We start from the raw sequence: 21,745 nt of genomic DNA on the forward strand, positions 1-21,745 counted from the left end.
CTCTCTGGAGACAAAGGCTGGATCCTGGGGAGAATCCCCGAGCACACAGGATCCATAAACTGGAAGTGCTTGCACTTCACTTCATAGCTGCTAATTAAGTATTGTGAGATGTTGTCACCTGCAGCACTCTGGGCAGCTCTGCGCCCTGGCGAATCTGGCATCTCTCTCCTCTCATGCTGTAAGTCATCGCTGTGGGACAAAGTCTGTGCACTCTGGAAGGAGAACTGGAAGGAGAACTGATTGCAGCAAGTTCTCACTTTTCTCCATTTGTCTCCCTTTAACTGATAGTCCTCTAATTGTCGCAACGTGTGTCTATGGAAACTGATGACAGTTTTTCCTCGACAGTTGTGGTCTGGTGGAATCCAAGGTGGCTTTTTGGCTCAAGTAATATAAATGGGTGTTTCACTCCCAAAGATTGGGAAGGTTCCTGTCTCTTTTCCCCTTGCACTTTGAAAGTGTCAGCGCTTGTCCTCCTCTTATTTGCACTTCATCTGGCTTGCTCAGAGGCCCTCATGAGGCTGAATGCTCATGTAAGGCTTTGGAAAGATCCCATGCGGGACCTTGTTAGTGTTATATTTCTAGTCCTCTCTCCCTCTTCACCTTCCTTATGGAGCTGAACTGGAATGGGTTGATTTGGAGGAATCGGCATTCTCTGCTCAGCTGATACAGTATCTCCTGCAGGTGTCTGTCCAAGGCATCCACCTGCCATTGCAAACATCCTCTCTATCTTCTGCATGTGCACTTGAAAAATAGCCATGCTTTAGACTTAGCTAATTGTGAATTGCAGCAGTTTAGCTCCCTTTGGCCCATGCAGAGACATCACTAGCTCTGTGACTGCATTGCAGCCTCTGCTTCAAGGCAGACAGCTCAGGGATGGTTTGTGGTGATCCTGCAGGAAACCGTGCATCATGACTCATCTCCAGCCTGATTGCAATTCTCTCAAAATGCAGAATTTTGTGTCTCTTCCTTTCCATGAAATAGCTCTATAAACCTTTCCACTTTACTTGAAGTACCTGGCTGCTGCTTTGCTAGCAGGACACTGTTGATCATTACTTGATCACTTAAAATTCAGCTGGGATCTTCTTGCAGCTTTTGGACTGTTAGACACATTCTTGGAGCAGGATGTCCTCCAGAGTGAGGATATCCAGATGGTCCCTTCCAAGAGGAGGCCATTACTTACCTAAACCCCTGCCTTTCCAAAGGATTTGGCTGTTACAGCTGCACACTCTCCTATGCACAGTCCAGACACTTTCATTCATGGAGAATTTCTATCATATGCTTGTAAAGAGAAGCACTGAAGCTGGTGCCTGACATAGCAGAGAGAAAAGTACCTTCTCTCTGAAACAAGATGCAAACCTTTCAGAGAAGAGCCAACAGTTGAATAGGCTCTCCATCTCCTTGGTTTTTTCTTAGGACACACTGTCCTGGTATTACCAACTTAAATCCATGACGGTGTTGCCCTCAACTTGCAAAGTCCTTCAGAGTCCTTGTGCAGTTGTCAGTGATGGGGCCAAGGCCCTGTGAGAAAGTAACTGTGTTTCTTTCCGCTGTAGCTGAACTTCAGTGGCATGACGGTGGAACAGGACCAGCGGTACGTTCATTTTGCATCCACTAAGCACCTCTTCACACCCATTGCCATTGGGACCTCCCACCCCCCAACACAGGTGAGCATCCTGGGGCCCAACCCAGCAGCAAGCAGAGGGAGTGACCTAGTGTTACTGTGTCCCAAAGACAGGCAGTGTCTGAAGCATTTCCCAGGAAACAGAATGGTCTCCTCGGGAAAGCATCATGGCAAAACTTTAAGACTTGTACTAGGCAGAGCCTGAAAATGGCTGCTGGGATGGCAGCAGGGAAAATACCTCTCACCATCTCCAGTTTGACACGATTTGACATTCACTCTAGCCAGAATGCTTATGAGATGTGTTGGGCTGTTAACCTATTCTCTTGCATTGGATCTGAGTGAAAACTTGTCTAGCGGCTCCAGGCACTCTGGAATAAATCCTAATTAGTTTTTTAGTAAATTAATTAAACTTCCTTAAACACTTACTCAGCAGAAAAGGCAGCTTTGATTCTCTTCTGCCTAATTTACTTGGGAAATTCAAGTTTGAATTGAATTAAGATCACTTTAATATGAGTGTTTTTCCATTTCAAGTAATCCGCTTTACAGTGATCCCTTTAGCTAATTTGTATTAACTTTCTCCTAGATTGAATTTGCAGGGCACCACTTGGAAAAGCACTGTAGTTATCAACGTACATGTATGGTGATAAACCTTCAGCACAGTCTCCTATCAGAGCCTCAGTGATAAATCCTGACACCATGAGGTCTCCTCATTCTTAGGAGACAAGCTGCCTAATTAATTATTAATGCTTATCAGAGTCCTCTGGGGAAGTGTTAACTAGTTGAACTTGAGCACAGCGTAATAAGCACTGCTCTCTCTGACTCACTTCAGATTTATGAACTCTACAATGGTGGCTCTATGCCTGTGATATTTGAAGTTCAGCTGGACAACGTTGTGAGGATCCAAGAGGAGAATTTTCAGCATCCTGTGTTTGTCTGCCTAACTCCCAGAGGAGAAATCCCCCCTGGCACAACAGGCCGCATTGAGTGGATCTTCTCACCATTGGAAGCTAGAACATACTTGGTGAGACCCTCCTCGTGACTGCCAAAACCAGTTTATTTCTGTTGTGTGCCTAAAATTCTTTGGATCTTTTACTGATGTCCATGTCATGCTACAGCTGAATTTAGCTCCATTCCTCCAAGAAGCAAAGAGTCTTGAGAACAAATGAGTAGCTGGTCTGCCCAGGAAATGGAGCCAATAAATTGTTATCTCATAAGTTTCTCCTTCCCAAGGAACAGATTTCTTCCACAACCCAGTCATATTTTTTCAAGGATCAAATAGTGAATGGGGATATATACATTATCTGATCAGATCTGTGGTTCGTTGTTGGCTTCCACCAAAGAAACTGAAGTCGGTGTCTTTTATCATTGCAGTGTACCCCGCTGCAGCCCTCTGGCAACAGCCTTCCCAAAGGCCTCTGTCCTAGGCTGCAGCAGGCAGTCAGGGCCGGAGCTGGAGCACTACTTATTGCCCCACTCTGTGGTGGATGCATGGAAAAATAAATAAACTGAATTTTAAAACTCCAGCCTTTGCTCCAAGAGGGAGTCCCTGCTCATCTCATACAGTAAACTGGCTGATTGACTACTTAACCAACTTTCTCGGGTTAATAAGGTCAAGGCCTGAAAGACCAAAAGAGACTGGATTTCTCTTCATGCATGTGGTGTATTTAGACCAGTCCATTAGCAAGTATACTAGCTTATTGCACATCTCTCCCAAATATGATTCTCTACTTAAAACTCTTATCTTGTCCAAGGCAGGTTGATATTCCCATCCACATCCTGGGGGGTGAATCAGCTCTGATCACCTTCCAGGGAGTAGGCTATGATCCAAATACCATGGGAGAGACTGCCACATCCAGCGAAGTTTTGTCTCCTTCAGCCTTTCCAGGTTCTACCAAGTTAACTGTGGCTGGGCAGGTAAGTCCAGATATGCTGATATGAGCTGTATGGTCAGTCCAGAAATGTGTGAGAGAGACTGAAATATACAAGTGGTCCCATACAGCAGTAGCCTGTGTCGCAGGAGAGTTCATTTGCCATGAGATAGAGCCAGATATTTCCCTTCCAGCAGGTCATCTAGAGCCAAACTTGTAAAAGCAGTTGTTCTGAAAGGTGCCTTCCTTCCAGTTTGCTGTTTCTGCTGCCATTAGAACCAAACAGGCTTTAGGGTTTGTTAATTTTCAGAATTTTCTAATAAAAGTTACCCCTCATCACAGCTACCTTTGTAATTTGCATGTACAACACCTTTTTCTTTAGTAACAAATTCACAAAAAGAACATTATACTCCTGACGTACTCTATGAGGGCTTGACTACCACCATTTCACAGCCAAACTCAAGTGATGCATAATCTGGACACAGACTGCAGGATGGTCACTAATTCAGGCACATCCCAAGGAATGCACTTGTTCGACCTGTTGGCTCAGCAGGAGCTGGCTAGAACTGGCCAGAGCTGGCCTGCCAGCCTGGACAATCTGTTGTTAAACTCAGCCACCGATCCCAGCATAGTGAATCAGCATTAAACAGCATTAGCAGAGGCACACTCCAGGGAGGCAAAGGATTCATCCTGTGTGACATTAGCGTGCCTGCCTTGGAGTCCAGCCAAAGCCACATATGCTTTTTGGCTTCCAACAGGGCAATTGCATTCCTGGGTACAGCAAAGAGAAGACGATTAAAAACCTGTCTCAGGCTGCCAGCAAAGATGCCATTCCACAAGGCTCTGTTGTCTGTAACCAAGAGTCATTAACTTCTCTAACGATCAGTGTAATTAATTAGAGTTTGCACTGTGCCTGGAAAATGGGACAGACTAGTAACATACTAGTAGCAAGGTGCGGTTGGGAAGTTTCCCAAAACTTGCATTCACGTTGATGAGGATTTTGCACAAGTACGCACCTCGTGTGTTTGCCAACTGAAGTAGGAAAAGGCCTGGATTGCAAGTGCTGCAGAGAGAATGCGGGCACTACTGGTTCTCTCTACTCCTGAGATCCTCTCCTGCCCCGGCACCAGTGTTATTTGTTGCTACATCCCACTGCAGCAGGGCTGTCTTCTTGCTCTAAAGAGTCATTGCAACCAGAGCAAAAATGAGAGAAATATAACACTCCTCCAAGTTGTTATGGTAAAGGTAACTCACAAATATTATCTATGAATTGCTGGATAACTTAAAGATGTCTGTGTGACTGCCCCTCCCCAATGGCCACATCCCGTCTTCCTTCCTTGCTGCTCCTCATGGTTTTTCCACTTTGCTTCCTGCAGGCAGCCACCTTGTCACACAAAAGGATTTGCTTTGGAAATATCCCAGACTGCACCAAAGCCAGTCAACTTGTCTTTCTCAACAATATCTCGGAGAGCAAGGCTGTTGTGTTTGCCTGGCGGATAAGCACCTGTAAAGACAAGAGGGTGAGTCCTTCTTTCTCTTCTGCAGCCTTCTTGCCCATCTCTGTTGTGCCACGAAAGGACCTTACAACTCCATTTTTAACCAGACACTCAGAAATATCCTAGGGAATTTACTTTTGTAGTAGTTGATGAAAGGAAAGGGCACAGAGAAGTGAAAGCAAGGGTTAGGATAGGGGGAAAGACAGGAATTCAGAAGGGGAGTCTGATGACTTCAGTGAGGATACTTGAAACTGGAACTACAGGATGCAATAATGCACCTCAGGACCCTGTCTAGCAGCAAAGTCCATGGTCATTCTTTGAATATATCAGCTGCATCTCTCTCATGCGACATACGTCTGAGAAGGGGAGGGGAAAGAATTCCCAGTCCTGTGTTTCCTGCAAAGGGAAGGCATGTAGGAGGTCCCAGGACAGTGAAACAGCTCCTCTGTGATTTGTTGTTTGTTTGGGTTTTCTTTTTTCCCAGGTGTTGCATATTGCTCCAGAGTCAGGGGTTGTGCAGCCTGGAGAGAGCATCCCCTGCTTCATCACACTGCAGCCTTTAGGGAGCGCCTCCTTCTACAACACAGAACTGGTGTGTGAGGTGAGACCCAAGAGGTACCTGTGTGTTACCACCACCTGGGCATGTCACCGCAGTTCCCAAATGCCTGGCCCCAGCAGCCAGCTGCCGGCAGCTTCCAGCTGAAGGAATCCTCTGCTCCATAATGCTGGCCAGCACTTCTCATTCCTGAGGATACTGAGCTTCATCTCCCCTCATGCTTTAAGCGTCTCTCTGTCTGTGTGGCTCACTAAATGAGATGTAATTGTGCAACATGTGGCTTTGTGAGTTGAACCCAGATACTAGAAGTCACAGTTTGAATGGGAGTGGCTTTCATTGGATGTCAGAGACTTAAATATCTGTAAAAAGCAAGTCTTGCTTCTCTAATATTAGTGGAGGCACAGACTTGCAGTAGTATCCCTCTGGATGCTCTTCAGGTGTCCTTTGGCGAGCAATTTTGTCTTCTCTATATAAGTCTTATAATAGCACTGTTCTCTCCCCTTCCTGCCACATGAAAAGGGAGTGGGCTTCTGGCTGGGACCTCCTGGAAGGGAGGAGTTGGTGACAGGCCTGAACTGGAGCCAGAGACTGTTATCTGCAGCTCCCTTCTAGCCCTGCTCCCTCCAATCATGGTTGGCTTCACAGATATACACCCAGGAGTCCCTGGTTCAGTATGAGAGGGACCTGCAGGAGTGGGAAAAGGAGAAGGAACAGCAGGCTGTGGAATTCACCATCACAGAGAAGGACCTTGGGACGAAAAAGAAGCCAGAGTCACCTGCATGGGTAAGTGCTGCCAGAACTTCACACCAGCTTAGCTCAGTTTAGAAACAGCAGCTGGCGTCAGCAAGAAATGTTCTTTAAGAAAATCTAGGCAAGTTAATGAGAGGACATGAGGCTCTGATATACTCAGGATCTCATAGCTGGTCTGTGGATAGTGGAAAATAAGATCTTGGTTTCTAGCCAAGAATCACCTTACAAACTCTGAAATGACTAATGATCATTTGAAATTTGGAAGTGCATGAAAAGCCTTAGGAAAAACAAAGCCAGTGGCTCTGGAAACCGGTGGTTGGATTTTTAACCGTGAATAAACACTGGAGAGAAATACGTAACTACCAGTAAGAATGTGGCCTGAGTGAAGAATGGGAGGATGAGATCATTTACTCTCATCTGGGACAAAGTTAAACAAAATCCTGGAGTCTTGTTCTGCTCCATATCTTTCCTACACAGCAATTTCTCTTCTTCTTTTTTTTTTTTTTTTTTATTTTCAGAGGTCATCAGATTCTGCTGAGACAGAAAATCTTCCCGAATCCTCAGCTGTGATCAGGAAATACAAGGTAAATCAGGCCTGTCTCACCCATAGTAGAATCAAACTGACTGCTTTAGAAAAGAGGCAGATGCTGGATATCACAGCGTGGGAGCCTGGACACAGAGCACAGCAGGATTTGTAGCTTCAAGGCTTTGGGAGACAGACTGTTTGGAGGAGGCAGAAGAATCAGACTGTCTGGCTGTGTCCTGTGGACAGTAACTTTCCAGCTGAGGTGAATGGGAAATGAAATTGGAACCAAATGTGCACCCATGACTGGAGAAAGGGGGAAAGGTTTTAAATAAGCAGAAAAGATGCACACAGGCGGGACAGTTGGTACCTGGCCTGGTTTCACACTGGGGCCTCAATGGAACGTGTGCCATGACGGAAAGCAGCAGGACCCTGGTGTGACGTAGTGCAGACTTTGTCCTCAGCACTAAAAGAGCTGTGCTCTGTGCCTTGGGAAAAGCTGCAGGCAGGAACTGCCTTAAGTGCACGGAAAGCTTTAAAGCTCAGTTTGCCCAGTTCATCTTTGTTTCCCCTCAAGTTTGCACAACTGTGTGCATTGCTGGAAAAGACAGCAGTGGTGGCAAGGGGTGAGACAAGGTCCCAGTGAATGCTCTGCAGGACTGCCTGGGCTCAAAGGCAGAGCCACGCTGCATCTACAGCCATCAGCAGGACATGCTGTGGGAATGACAGGCCTTGTGGAGAACCAGCTAACCCAAGACGTGGAAGGATTAAGGGGAGCTGACGTGAGGCTGGGCCTGAGCAGACTGACTCAGCTAGGAGATGCAGCTTGTTATCTCAGGACTGCCACCACTGCAAGGCTGTAGCAGTGCTCCTGGGACCCTGCAGAGTGCCTCCACATGCCCCACACTGCCCCGTGTGAAGGTGGCAGCTCTAGCTTGAACTGTCTGCCCTGTGCTGTTAGGTGTGATCAGTGATGCAGGTTGAGGCATTCTCTGGGGTGAACATAAGGATGGCTGGAGAAAAGTAAAACCAGTTTCATTTAGTCCTCTAGGGTTTTAGCTCCTAGTGACAATTTGGAGCCTACAATCACCTGCTGTGTCTGTGTCAAGAGTGGTGAAGGCCTCTGGCCTCATTCACAGAGGTTGGAGAGCTATATCCCAAAGGTTGCTCAAGTCCTGTGATACCTGAGGGCTTATACAGATCTGAGTGGTGTCCTCCTAGCCCAGGCTTCTGGACTACTCCTGCCCTAAGAAACTTCCCCCAAACTGACTGCTGGTAATGCAACCCCAAACCGACCCATGTAGTGTGGCTGGAGTCAGTTCCTGGTTTCCTTCCAGGCTTGGGGGATAATTTCCCCACGCATTCCTGCACATCCCTTCTCCCACAGCACTCCCGGTGTGTTCAGAAGAGCAGAGATGCTCTCCCAGAGTTCCACAGGGATGAATCGGAGTACAACAGCCTTGAGTGTCCTGGGGAGACCCTGAAGTCCTGCTGGCACTCAGGGCTGGCACGCTAGGCAGTGAGGAGGGGGCAGACCTGATTTCCAGCATGGCTGCTCATGCCTGATAGCGGTACTGCAGTGCCAAGATCATTTGGACACTGTCTCCTGTCCAGAATCTGGTGGCTCTGCCTGCTCGGCTTTCTAGTTCTCATGCCTGTGCTCACACCTACACCAGCCTATCTGTAACCAAAGGAACAACTAAGTACCTGCCATTTTTTTCTCTCCAACAGACACTACCCCCTATTAAAAACCACCCTATGCCCAATCTGCCAGCTGGACACTTTCAGAGGAGGCTGTTGTCGGACAAAGAAGCCAGCCAGGTGTGGGTCAAACCAGAGCCTCCCAAGCCCATCCTCTTACACCTTGGTGTGACAGCCAGGTCCTACTCTATTGAGGACTTCTTCAGCAACTTCACCTCGGAGTTCCCCAAACACTTCTTGTCCCGGTAAGCGATACAGCTTTTTGGATTGGGCCTCTTCATCTGAGCCAGGGCTGCCCATGCTGTGATATGCACTGAACTTGGAGCTGAGCTCTGCTCCTCTCCAGTGCCTCAGTATTAGACAGGAGTTGCCTTGCTTTCCCCAGCATTAGTTGACATGACCTATTTCTGTTCCTCCCTTAAAAGGCAGATACTCTTGGAGCTCATTGCTCCTCTCTTACAGCAGCGTCCCTGCTGCTGGCACAAATGCAGCAGTTCCCACTCCTCCCCTGGTTCCCTGCACTGATCCCCGCTTGCCTGCAGTGCTGCTACTCAGCCAGGGGGATGCAGGTCTTTGGTAGTTGGGTTCGGTAGTGCTGCCACTGATGGAATGACTCCTCCTTTCCCAGCCCCTTCAGCAACCAGCCCTTGGAGAACAAGTTTGTGAATGGGAGTAGGGGCAGAGACAGGATGGACATGGACCCCAAATGGCTGTCCCTGGCTGCTGCTTCCAAACAGGAGTTGCAGATAGTGACTGACATACTCACAGCTGTTATCAGGTGCGTGTCCCTTCACCCTCACCCACTTTGGAGCCTCTGTCCTCCAGGGGAGTGCATGCAGCATGGCCAGCCCCTGCTGATCCCAGAGGAGTCTGTGCACTCACATTGCACCAGGACAGGGGATCCAGCCTGCCAAAGGCTACCCTGGGGACTACAAGCTCAGGAGTCCTGGTGTGACAGCCAAAGGCAGGGTCTTGCTCCCCAGCTGGGAGCTGGGCCCATCTCTGCATAGTGAACGGTGTCACTGCCCAGCAACCAGGGCACTCTGCCTACCATGGTCTTGGGAACAGGCTGCATTGGGATTCTCCTATTTTGCCTGTCAGCTGCAGAAATGTAAAGAACCAATGCTGCGGAGGCAAAGGTAGTTTCCTTAGCTCAACCCATCTTGCTGCCTCCCTTAGGCCCAGAAAGCAAGAAGGGACAGACTAAACATTGACATCAGTCAGAGTTTTCCTCTGATTTGTACTGTCTTGTAATGATCCTCTGGGGTCATACAGATATCTGATTTGCTGGGACTCATCCCTTGTTTTCCTCCTCCCAGAGGCCTCTTGCAGAACACCCAGTTCCACGATGCAGTGAGAAAAAGCCTGAATGAGCCCATTCCATATTTCTCCCAGTTCCGGTGTGCAGAGCTCCGGGACAGGGGATGGTGCTCCACGGTCCCCTCCAGGGTCTCTGCTTCCCCAGATCTTTACCCTGAGAAGGATGGAGAGAGGAAAGAAATGAGGCAGGAATCCTCTCCCAACTACGATTTGGAGTCTTCGGAGATTTTACACCATGAGCAGTTGAGGGAGCAGAAGGAGATGATGAGCAGGTGAGGAAGAGCTCACACATAAAAGGTAAGAGCTGCATAGGCAGGGCAGTCGCAGCAGCACGCTGCCTGGCCAGAAACCCATTTCTCCTTCTGCCCTGTGGCATTTCTGCTGTGGTGTTCTGGGTGCTCTGGGTAGAAATCGACACTAGCCCACCTCGCCACCCGCTCCTGAGTGCAGGTTTGTGAAGAGCACAGGTTTGCTGTGTCTTGGGGTTGAGCCCTGGGCAGTGCCAGGATGCTGGTGGTGAGTGAAGTCTGCTTTATGCTCGGACAGTTCTGGCTGTATTAGACATTAGAGTGCAGTGGGTGCTTTTATTTTTACTGCAGTATTTCATCACCTTGCCTTTGCTGTGGCTACACCCTTGCACACTGCTACAGGCCACAAGCATATGCACAAATACTAACTACAGCACAGCTTGGAGGGAGAAACCAGTGAAACCACAGTCACCCAGCTCTGTCCGAGGTCAGGGCCTGATGCCAGCTGGTAGCAGTTCTGGGAGGAGGGTCAGCACCCCATTGCTCAAATCTTTGGTTCACTGGCCTCAATGTGTAGGAAACAGTGTGTGCTCCACTGCTGTGCCTGATGTGTCCTGGGAGGAGTCACAGCAAGCAGCCTGCCTTATCTGCTTTCTGATAGCTGTCCTCTGCCTGTACTTTTGTCCCTCCAGGCAGCTGGCCTTTGGGAACCTGGTGGAGCTGGTGCTGGAAAACACACTGCAGAACATCGTGATTGAAGCCAGCCGTGGGGAGGTGGTGCTGACAGCCCGGCCCAGGGTCATTGCTCTGCCCCCCAGCCCTTCCCGAAGGTAGCAGAATGTATCTGTGCTGTGGTGGGGGACAGGACTTGTCCTTAATGTGTCAGACTGAAGCACAACCCATTTCCTAGACCACATGGATTAGCTGGATCGTTGCTTATCAATGCCAAGGCTGCCTGTGCAAAAGAGGGAATCCACTCCCAAAGCCTCTGCTGCTTCTTGGCTTGTCCTGAGCCACAGACCAGAGGTGGTCACGCTACAGCCCTTCTGTGGGCCTGAGGCCATCATGCAGCCCCGGGACAGGGCCCCACGAGTGGATGGTTGGCAGAAGGGGCTGGTCTGTGGCACTGGAGAGCCCAGCACAAGGAGGGTCTCTTGGGAAACGTGGTCAAGGTGCAGGCAGCACAGCCTCTGACAGCAGAAAGGGCGCAAAGCGATCATAATCCAAGATGATGGGAGATCTAGTTAGCTGGAAGGAATATCCACCAGTGGGGAGGCAGATCTGGGGCTTTGCCCCAGCTTGGGGTGAAGTGCAGGGAGATGGGATTGAGGGAGGATGGGAGAGGGTTGTTGGATGGAGATGTCATCTGCAGAGCTGCAGGAGTTTTGTCTAGATAGACGATGAGTGTTCCCTGCGATCTCTCAGGGAGGGATGATTGCCTGGGGGGAGGCAGCAGCAGGCTGCACTCTCCCCACCCCAAAAGCAATCTCTTCTTCTTCAGAATCAGCAATCCAGCACCCCCACCCTCACGAGGATAGCTGCTGGGCACTGTGCTGCTTGAGCTCTTCAAGCACATCAACTCTCTCCACTCTTCATTGTGTCCTTGTGATGTCCAGAGCAGCTCTGATCCTCCCACACCATGACCTGAGCTCAGCATGCTGGCTACCTCTGAGGAGCTATGTCCTGATTATGTCCTCAGTTCCAATTTGAATCCTCTGGTGACTCCACAGCAGAGTTCGTGAGATCTCTCCTCTCCGTGGCTGGCCACATCATCAGAGAGGAACCTCCCTGCGCTTTACAGGGAGCATATGGACAACCTCTGTGACTGTTCCCACAGCCCCCAGTCTGTACCAGCTGGGAGAGGAGTTGAATCTGCTTGGGGCATTGAGGTGCTGAGCCCCTCCTGACATCAATAGGACACAGGTACTGAATCCTCCTCCTCTCCTTGCTCCAGTGGCTGCTGCAGGTCCCATGTACAGCAACCCAGCCCAAGAGCAGCTGTAGCACCATCTAGCACACTTGGCAGCCCAATAAAAGGAGCTTGGCCTCTGGGCACACGGACACCGTTGTGTAACATATGTAATCCATGCGTCTGGGTTTGGGAGCACCCTGGAGGAGCTCTCCCCTTTCCCAACTGCAAGGCTGTCACCCGGGGAAGGGGATGCCTTTGAGCCTTGGCCTGGTGCAGAGGTCGGGCAGACTGCGGGAGGGTGTCACTGTGAGGGAGCCGGGTGTGTCACAGCCGGGAGGTGGCACTGTTAGTTGTGAGGAACCCCAGGTACCAGCGCGGAGCTGGGGCTGGTGCTGGGCACCGCCGGCCTGCTCCCTGGCAGAGGCTGCAGGTGGGCTGTGCCAGGCAGCGAGGCTGGGTTTGCAGTATCTCCCCTCTTCTGCAGCCTACGTAGGGCTCGCCAGTCACCCTGCTCTGGTGGGGATGCAGCTGGTGACCCCTCCAAACCCTTCTGCCCTGTGTTCCTAGTGCCAGCACCCAGCCAAGACCAGAGCTGCACTTTCTCCCCTCGCAGCCCAAGAAAAGACCATGCACGAGGAGCTGCGGAGGGCTTTTGCCCCACTTGGCAGAGGCCAGATGCCTGCTGTGCCCCGGGGGTGCTGCAGCTCACCCAGCACCACCCCAGCACTCCACTCTGTGCAGGAGCCCTGCCTGCGTAACCGTTACTAAGCCCCAGGGCCGAGCTGTACCTGTTGTCAGAGATACAGCAAAGGCACAGCCAGCTCCTGAGCTCAGCCTGGGCGCCTGGGGCCTTCGCATGGGTCCTGGATCCTGCTCATGAGAAGTACAGACCCTCTCCTCCCCCTGCCCCCAGCACTCTGGCTGCCAGGTCTCCTGTGTCACAGCAGCTTTTCTGTCCTCCTCTGGGCTTTGGCTGGTGCTGAACAGGCAATGGGGTACCACCTTGTTCCTCCCCAGCTCAAGGCAGCAGCAGAGACTGGCTGTTCAGTCCAGTTGGGGTGACTCTGCCTCGTCCAGGCTCCTCACTAGGGTTTGCTCACTGCAGATGCTCTGTAGTCCTGTGACAGGCTTCCCAAATGGGTAACGCAGGCAGGGGCAGGAGCCTCACCCTTGTCCTAAAGCAAGTTGAATCCAGCTGCCTGCAGGAGCCCAAGGGCAGCCTGGAGCAGTGGAGACAACATCAGTGGGTTTGTCCATCCTCAGACCTGCTGCATCACCTTTAACTCCTCTGCCTTGTGGGACAGATGAGTCAACATGGGGAATGGTGTGTGTTGGTCTGCTGTAACACCCAAGAGCAAATGGATGGAGCCTGAGTGCAGACACGAGCAGAGAATGATTTTTTTGACATTAAAGCTCCTATTGCCCCCTCTTCTCCCATGCTGAACGTGGCCTGGACCTGGAGGAAACGGAACTCACACTGTACTTACCTCTTGGAGCACTATCAGAGGTAAATTCACTTCTCTGATTAGCATCTCTCTGGTAGAAGAGAGCCCTGAGACAGTGCCTTCATCAGAGAGTGAGTCAGGGAACAAGAGGTTTGAGAGCTACCTACACAGCTGAGATATTAATCTTTCTTCCCTTGGCTCTTTGCAGGGGCTGTGAGATGGTGGTGTGTCACCTCTAGGTCTTCTCTGGTGTCTGTCACTCTGCCACTCTGTGCACTAAGCAAAGCCATTAGCAGCTGTCTGACACTTCTTCTTTTATGTTCATCCTGAGTTAAAAACATACCAGGGATAACCCCTTTCCCAGGTTGGGGAAAATCTTGCTTCATCCTCTCAAGCTGGGAACCAGACCCTGGCCCTGGTTTTGGAAAACATGTGCATGTGTGACCCAGCCACACTGCTGTCCCTTTGGCAAAGGGAATGGGAGACAGCAGCATCCCCAGGAGCTGCTGAGTGGGGAGCCCACAGCAATGTACTCACCCAGCAGCTTCAGTGCTTACCTGCTGCTCCTCCTCATGCTTGGATCTTGGGGTGCGGTGAAGGGTTGGCAGAGATGTGCAGTGCTGGTGGGGAGAACTTGTCCATTAGTAAGAGGCTTTGTTGCTACCCCCTGCCGAGGGTGAAGGCAATCAGCCGTGGGACTGTAGCAGAGCCAGACCCCCAGCCCAGCTCCCAGAAGAGGGGAGAAGCCCTGTCTCCGCTAACCTCATCTGGGTCTCGGGCAGGTGGGAGATTGAGCTTGTTGTACTGGTTTCCAGGGCTGGATATTGAGCTTGTTGTACTGGTTTCCAGGGCTGGATTTGGACCCTGCCCCAACACCAGCCACGTTTCTAATGCACACCTCTCTAATGGAGATATTGTAGATATGGGTCCTGCTCTTTCCCACTGGTGTTCGGGTGGTGAAGTGGGTTGGTGGCCAGGCTGGCCGGGACAGGCTGCCGACAGGTATAGAGCCAGCTTGAGGATGGCTGAGTGTGGGCTTGGGGCTCCCCTCCTCCTTGTGCTAGTTATCAGGAGTGCTCAGTCATCAGGCAGTTAATGCAACACACAACAGGCCTTTTCTTCTTGGCTGTTAGTCCTGGCTCCTAGGGAGGGGTGAATGGCCTTGGGGCAGGTGGGCAACAGAAGCTATCCTGAATGCCATTAAAACATTTAACACCTGCTGAATCGTGCCATTGTCTGGGAGATAAAGGGAAGGGAACAAAGCTGCTCTTGGTCTTCCCTGCTAGGGTGTCTGCAAGGCTCTGCTGTCCCATTGCAGCTGGGGAGCCTGAATCCCCTGCAAAGACCCACTTATTGTGGCTCTGTGTCCATGGGGTGAAGGTGGCAGTGTTGGGGAACAGTCCCCTGGGCCCTCTGCTGCAGATGTGCACAGCCCCTGGTTGGAATCAACCCCTTCTTCCCCCCATACTGAGTATTAGGTAGGAACCTGGAAAGGTCCTGCCCTTACCAGCCTGCAGTGTCTACGCAGGCAGGGCAAAGTCTGGGAAGCAAAAACGTGAAGGTGATCCTCCCAAAGACCTGGACAGAGCTCTGGCGTCTGACTCTTCACTCCTGGCCTCGCATGTCTGAGATACTGGACTTTGCTGGCTCAGCTGTATTGCTTTTGAGAATGGGGACTTTTTAGTCCATGCTCAGGTCAGGCCAGGGCACAATGGTGGCTCCTGATGGGTGTGAGAGGTGCTCTGATGTGAGCTAGTCATGGGACAGTGAGGCAGCACAAACCCTTGGCTGCTGTGAGAGGAGGCTGAGCCTGCCTCTGCCGGGGCCAGCCCTGCTGAGTGCATAAGCAGGGGCTCAATCCCCACGCTGCCTGCCCGCCTGCCAGGGAAGAGCACATGCTGGTAGATGCTGCCCTGGAGATGCCAAGGCCAGGGCAGGTGGAAGCTGTTCTCTGGGATAACTGTCCGGTGTGGGGCACTCTGCAAGCTCAAGGGACCCACTTTTCTCCCATTTTCCATAGGGCAGCCCTGCAAGGGGAGTCTTTGTGGTTGGTTGGTGCATGGTGGGGGTCTACCCTTGCAGGAGAGAGGTTGGGGTGAGAGAGCATTTCTGACACAGCACATAGGCTTGGAGATGTCTGCTGGAACTACAGCAGCACCAGTGTGGTGTTTGGGGGTTTTCTGGCTTCTTTGGAAAGTGGCGGGGACAGCCAGGCAGCCTATGGCAGGAGCTGCTGCTCTGCTCTGCCAGTGCATGGCCCAGCAGGGAGAGGCAGGGGTCCTGCCCAGCACATTTCCCACATGGAAAAGTGGGCAAGCCTGAGCATCAGGGCCTGTATAGCGTCAAAAGGAGAGGAAATCGCATTTCCTCTTAGCACCACAACCCAGGGCAGCGGTGGTTCTGCATTTCCTTTGATGGCCGAACTACTGGTAAAGAGGATCAGGGTGACTGAGGCCAGCAGGTTGGCATCACTCCAGCACGTTCCCGTGCCAGACTCTGCTGGGCCGGGTGCCTGCAGGACCCCAGCCCCAGAGGCAGCAGCAGGCAGGAGGGATGGAGACTGCCTGTCCAAACCCTGACTCTGAGAGGGACGTCTCCAAGGAAGAAGAGCTGGGTGGCAGTGGCTGATAAGGAATTGCAACTATCCACTTACATTTGGGAATCCACTGCAAGCACATTCTGGCTCTGGAAAGAACAATGGTGGCAGTTTCTAAAGCACACCCAGGACCGGGATACCCGCAGGTGTCCACTGTGGGGGTTAAAGCAGCATTACCCCCTTCCCCACCCTCAAACACACCCATCTACGCAAACAAACATGCCAGTGCACTTGCACAAAGGAGCTTCTCCTGCCACCGAAGCTGCACTTCATGCTCTGTTATCCAGGGAGCTGGAGGTGCCAGAGTAACCCAGAGAGATACCCCAGCTCCTGCTGGCTCCAGCTGAGATCAGCTATCAGGGCTGAGTAGCATGGCTGGGTGCTGCAGGAGTGTGTCTAAACTTCTCCTGGGTCCTCCATGGGCTCTGCACGCTGCTCCCAGAGTCAGCGTGGGGGTGCCTGCACCGGTTACCCCGCTGAGTAGTGACACAGCCGGGATGTGGGTGAGTGGTGTGACTCTGGGATGCGGTGACCCCACAGGAAGGCATGTGCACATGGAGTGAAACACATCCTGTTCTTGTGGCTGCGTTAGGAGAGCTGGCTCCTGGCCCATGCGGCCATGCTGGAATCGCTCCCAAAGAGAGCAAGCAGAGGTGATTTTGTAGAGCTCTGCTTTGCTGCCTGGGTCAGAGGTCTGTGGGCTCCTGTCAATGAAGTGTGCACCACCCTGGTGTGCCCAAGGGGTCTTCAGCATGAGTGGAGGGATTGGGGAGGGGGCAAGGGGGTCCTTGCCATCACTGGAACTCGGTGTTAGGCTGCTTAGGATAGGCAGTAGCTTTGCTTTCCAGCCTGGGCACCTTACCGCTCCCTCACCTTTCAGCAGCCCAAAGCATTGCAAGCAAGCAGCCCCCACACCACAGCTGCCCAGGTAGGGTACCCCCACACCTGCCTCCCCTGACCCCCCGCTCTCCCCTCACCCCTGGCTGCAAAGTGAGCCAGGCAGGTGGGTGGAAAAGTGACAGCTGGTGTTGTTGCAGTGCAGGTTAATGAATGTCTCCTCCTCTCACCCCCCCCACCTCCTCCTCCCCAGCACCCAGGCTCCTGGCTCCTATCAGCCCATCAGGCTCCCATTAACAAAGGCAGCCCTGGAGAGTTTGCATAGAGACCTGCTCTGCCTCTAATCTAGGTGGGCTAATCGCCTCCCTTGCCCAGCCTGCCTTCCCTGGGTCAATATTTGCTCTGAGCAAACACAGAGCCGTGACAGGTGTGCTGGGGAGAAGGCTCGTTGCCGCCAGCCCAGCCCTCTCGCCTGTCTCTGCTCAGTCACATCTCTCCGGCCCCCCGATCACCGGCCAGCCAGCGCTATTTTTATCAGGGCTATAAAAGCCCCATCCAGCCAGCGTCACCCTCATTTTCTGCTTGTGAGCCGGCGGGGGAAGGCGAAGTCGCTCACCTGCCAGCTGCCAGCGTGTCACCGGAGCCAGGTGAGCTGCTGTAACCCGCACACCTGGGCCGGGGTCCAGCCTGCCCGGCTGGGAGTGGGGTGCTGGGCGCGGAGGACACCCAGGGGGCTTCCTCAGGACAAGCACTGGGAGCCTGCTGGTGTTCCCGAACTCCTGGGAGGGAAGGGGATGGACTCGGGGGACACCGTCCCGTCTGTTCCCTTCCCTTAACTCTTCCCTCCTCTCTCACCTCTATTTTCTGATCCTTTCTGTTCTCCTCCCCTCCTTCATTTACTTTTTTCCTTCCTTCCTTCCTTCCTTCTCCACCCTTCCTCCCCACCCTGCCGTGCCAGTTTAACCCGCCCCTGCTCTGTTTGGCTTTCCCAGGCAGCAGGTGTCAAGCATCCACCTTCCAGATTTTACCCTGGGACAAGCTGGTTCGGAGCAGCAGGCGCAGCAAGGACACCGGCTCCCAGCCTGGAGCGACCCAGCTCGGGAGGAAGGATGGGGAAGGGACTGCCAGCAGCCCGTGGCTGAGCACCCCTCCAGCCCATGCCGTCCAAGCCTGGAGCAACTCTGCACTTGCCTGGCGTCGAGCCCCACGTGCAAGACCTGACCTGAACGTTTTGTTCGTTCGGCTCGCGTTAGGCAGGTCCAGCCCATCTGCAAGCGTGCGACTGGCACGCACAGGCACCATGGCACCCGCACACCGCCGCAGCGTGCCCCGCACGCCCGCCTCCTGCAGCCCCCGTCAGGAGCACACGCTCGCTTGCGACTCACGCAGGACCTGCAGGCTGGTTCGCAGCACGTGTGCCAGGATGAACATACAGCCCCTGTGTGGAGCGCACAAGGGACACGCACAACACGCAGTCTTCACCCAAACACACGCATGCAGCTTATGACCTGTGCGTGGCACATGTGTGAAGCGACGGACAGGAGCGCACACAGATGGTGCAATCCACACGCAGCATGCACGAACACCATGGGACTTGCACATGCGTGGGACATGGGACCCACATGGCATCGGTACACAGGGTGTTTCTGACACTCAGCTTTGCAGGCTGTGACGTGCAGAACCCACGTCCATGTGCCCATGGCATGACGGGTGCGTGTAACACGCTAGGCACACGCATCCCACCTGTGTGGCTGACCGCTGCCTGCCTCAGCCTGCTGGGAAGGGCAGCCTGGCCCTTGCACCCCGGCAGCGCTGCAGCGCTGTGGCAGGCGCGGGGAGCCCTGGCAGCGCTGCCCTGCCCTGGCACTGCACTGGCCCAGGGCGGAGCTCACGGGGCTCTGCTAAACACCCAGGTAGGTCTCAACGGTCTGTTGGCACCGAGGGAGCTTTAACTGCTGACACAGTGCAGGCAGTGGGGAGGGAGGGCAGGAGCAGGCAGGGGGGAGCAGGGCAGAGGATGGGGGGATGTAGCATCCTTTCCTGCACACCTCTGCCAAGGTTTTCTCCCAGGAACTGCACTTCCCAGCCCTTCCAGGGTCCATCTGCCTGTGCATTGGGCTGCCCAGGGCAGGTGTTGCCTGCTGCTCACTCTCATCCTGCAGGCCAGGTACCAGCTCCTGCTGGTGGCAATCCTTCTGGCTGTGCTTGCTGTGGAAGGGCATGGCGAGGTGGATCTGACAAGCCGGGAGGTCTCTTTCAGGACAGCTCTGCCCACTGCCTACCCCACTCTCAAACTGCAGTGCAGTGGTTGACCTGGACTCCTGTCCCATCCCGCGTCCTGTCCCCGTCCCCCTGCAGCCAGCGCAGAGACAGTCAGAGCCTGGGGCTGCTATGGAGGCAGCCGGCAGTCCCGGAGAGGTGGGAGATGGGACAGCAATGGACCTGCTTTCCTCCCACCTTGCTTTCCTCCCACCCTGTTGTCTGAGGAGGGAAAATGCCCCACACCCCCCTGCCTGTCCATGTCTGCAATTTTTCTGACAGCCTCAAGCACACTCCTGCCCTGCCCTAGGGATGGTCCTCCTGGGCACTCTCTGGCAGGCACCAGCGCTTCTCTTGTAACACAGGATCCAGGTCCCGTCCCGCCATGCTCAGGGATGCTCTGAGTTTACAGATGGGTCCTGAGCCCTTCCTGCAGCCTCTCCGCAAACCCTGAGCCCAGCCTCACAGTGTGGAGGGAAGAGAGGCTGGAGATGAAGAAGCCTAAGAGTGTGTCAAGTGACAGGATGATTCCTCCTGCTTTCCTTTATCCCCATCCGATCCATGCACAGGACAAGGCTCAGCAGCCCCTGCCCTGGAGCAGGAGAACCCTGTTCCCTCCCTGGGGTGCCCCTGCAAGGGATGGAGATAAGGCACCTCCTGGGCAATCTGCCTGGGCAGGTGCTTGGAAAGTTTCCAACAGGTAGTGTGGGAAAACACCAAAATCAGAGCATCTCCAGGGGTGCTGAGCTCCCCATGTCTCTCCAGAGCCAAATGCCTGTCCTAACCTGGGATCAGCCACCACAGTGTGGTGACTGGCCATCACAGTGGCCACAGGCCCTTCTGGGCCACATCTTTGGGCTCTGTCTCCTGCCACCAAGCCTGGCAAAGTTGAAAAGCCGAGAAAGCACAACACATCCCCCAATACGCATAGCTCCCCTGCAGCCGGCCAGCTCAGGCTGGGATCAAACAGAGCATGATTAATAACGTTGAGCAAAGCCAGACCCTGCTGCCCGTGCTGCTCCGGCCGCCGCACGTGCATCCCCGTGGGGACAGAGCCTGGCGGAGATGGTATCTGGCAGAGCAGGGCTGCGGAGGTGCTGCCTTGCTGTCTCACTCTGCCTTGGTGGCTCCACGCACCACTGGGTTGCCTTGTGCACTAGCACAACCCAGCACCCTGTGGGACCCATGTTGCACTCTGTAGATAGCCCAGATGCTCCAGAAAAGCATTTTTTTTGGCTTTTCAGGGTATCCAGGCAGCAGCTGGGGAGCCAGACCCTGTGCTGGCACCAGCAGCAGGTCTGTGCGCAGGGCAGCAGGTGTGTCCCAGCAGGAGAAGGGAACAGCCGCAAGCGGCAACACCAGAAATTTCCCCTGCCATCTTCCCAGCCTGCTCTCCCTCTCCCAGCTCTGCCAGCCCAGTGGCACTGGGAAGCTGTGACACCCTTCAAAGCTGGGGCTGGCCCCGGGTAAGCCACATTGCCCTACGGGCTGTGTTGTCCAGGGAATGTCCCTCTGGCAGGGTTAGCACCCAAGGGTGAGCTGATCCCCAAGCTGGGCAGAGCTGGGGGCTTTAAACACCCACATATGTCCCAGCAGCAGTGACAAGGGCTGTGCCGGGCTGGCAGGGGATGAGGCGCAGGGGGGTGCTGCTGCCTGCGCTGTGCAGTGCTGTCCCCCCACCCCCAGGCCCTGCAAGGCCATTTGCATGGCTTTGGGGAGCAGGGCTGGGGATTTGCATGGGGCAGCTCTGCACAGGGAGGCTTTGCATGGGGAGGGCAGGGTGCAGGAGGAGCGCTGGGGGGGCACGAGTGCCCGGGTCTGCATTTGCATATAGGTGTAGTTGCATACAGGTGTGTATGTGCATACGCGTATGCATGTGTATTTGAGTATATGTTTTTATGGGTGTTCATCTGCGTGAATGACTCTGTGTGTGTGTGTGTGTGTGCGCGCACATCTTGCTGCTGTATTCCCTGCCCTGTGTAAGTGTGTGTGTGTGCGCCCGTGTGTGTGCCCGTCTGTGTGTGTACACGCGTGCAAGTGTGTGGCTGTGTTCCTGCTGAGCTAAACATGTGGCGCTGGCCGTGCCCCCGCCACACTCGCTGCCCCGTGTCCCAGTGCGTGGGCATGGTGTGAAGGTGTGGGTGTGAGCAGAGGTGTGCACCGCTGCTGGCTGCCCGTGGGGTGCTGCCTGCAGGCTTCGTGTCCTGCCCAGCCCGGATGGGGTGTGCCATCCCGGGGCAGGCACTGCTTTCCCGCAGGATGTGACAGAGGCAGCTGGTTGTGCTCTGCACCCCAGCGCTCTGGGGGGGATTGATCCGGGGAGCTGCCGCTGCACACAGGGCTGTGTGAGCACCCAGGGGCTGAGCACCAGCGTTGTGTGGGCACCGAGACCCCAGCTGTCCCCCACCCAGCCTATTCACCATGGTTCTGCGTGTGTGGAGGACATGCCCAGGCTGAGCAGGGGCTCTCTGCCCCTGAAGGTCACTCTGTCCCAGCACCACTGCGGGTACCCAGCCAGCTTGCACAAGGAGACTGAGGCTGCTTGTAGCCCTGGGGCTGAGCCAGTGTTGGAGGTCAGGGTGTTTCTGAGCACTCCTTGGTTGTCTCCAGCCC

At 53.7% G+C, this 21,745-nt stretch overlaps 1 protein-coding gene across 1 annotated transcript in view; it reads left to right on the plus strand.

Moving 5' to 3' along the window:
* CFAP65 (cilia and flagella associated protein 65) overlaps window positions 1–12,144 on the plus strand; it is a 32,809-nt gene extending 20,665 nt beyond the window's left edge. Inside the window, exons 21-32 of the mRNA XM_074872302.1 lie at window positions 1,554–1,664; window positions 2,451–2,642; window positions 3,377–3,535; window positions 4,866–5,009; window positions 5,470–5,586; window positions 6,187–6,324; window positions 6,810–6,875; window positions 8,546–8,760; window positions 9,144–9,293; window positions 9,835–10,107; window positions 10,776–10,913; window positions 11,585–12,144. Coding sequence (XP_074728403.1) covers window positions 1,554–1,664; window positions 2,451–2,642; window positions 3,377–3,535; window positions 4,866–5,009; window positions 5,470–5,586; window positions 6,187–6,324; window positions 6,810–6,875; window positions 8,546–8,760; window positions 9,144–9,293; window positions 9,835–10,107; window positions 10,776–10,913; window positions 11,585–11,621 — 1,740 coding nt within the window. The 3' untranslated portion in view covers window positions 11,622–12,144. The remainder of the gene's footprint in view (window positions 1–1,553; window positions 1,665–2,450; window positions 2,643–3,376; window positions 3,536–4,865; window positions 5,010–5,469; window positions 5,587–6,186; window positions 6,325–6,809; window positions 6,876–8,545; window positions 8,761–9,143; window positions 9,294–9,834; window positions 10,108–10,775; window positions 10,914–11,584) is intronic.
* The last annotated feature ends 9,601 nt before the right edge of the window (window positions 12,145–21,745 follow it).

This window comes from Strix uralensis, chromosome 6, assembly GCF_047716275.1.
Source record: "Strix uralensis isolate ZFMK-TIS-50842 chromosome 6, bStrUra1, whole genome shotgun sequence".
In the NCBI taxonomy this organism is placed as follows: domain Eukaryota; kingdom Metazoa; phylum Chordata; class Aves; order Strigiformes; family Strigidae; genus Strix; species Strix uralensis.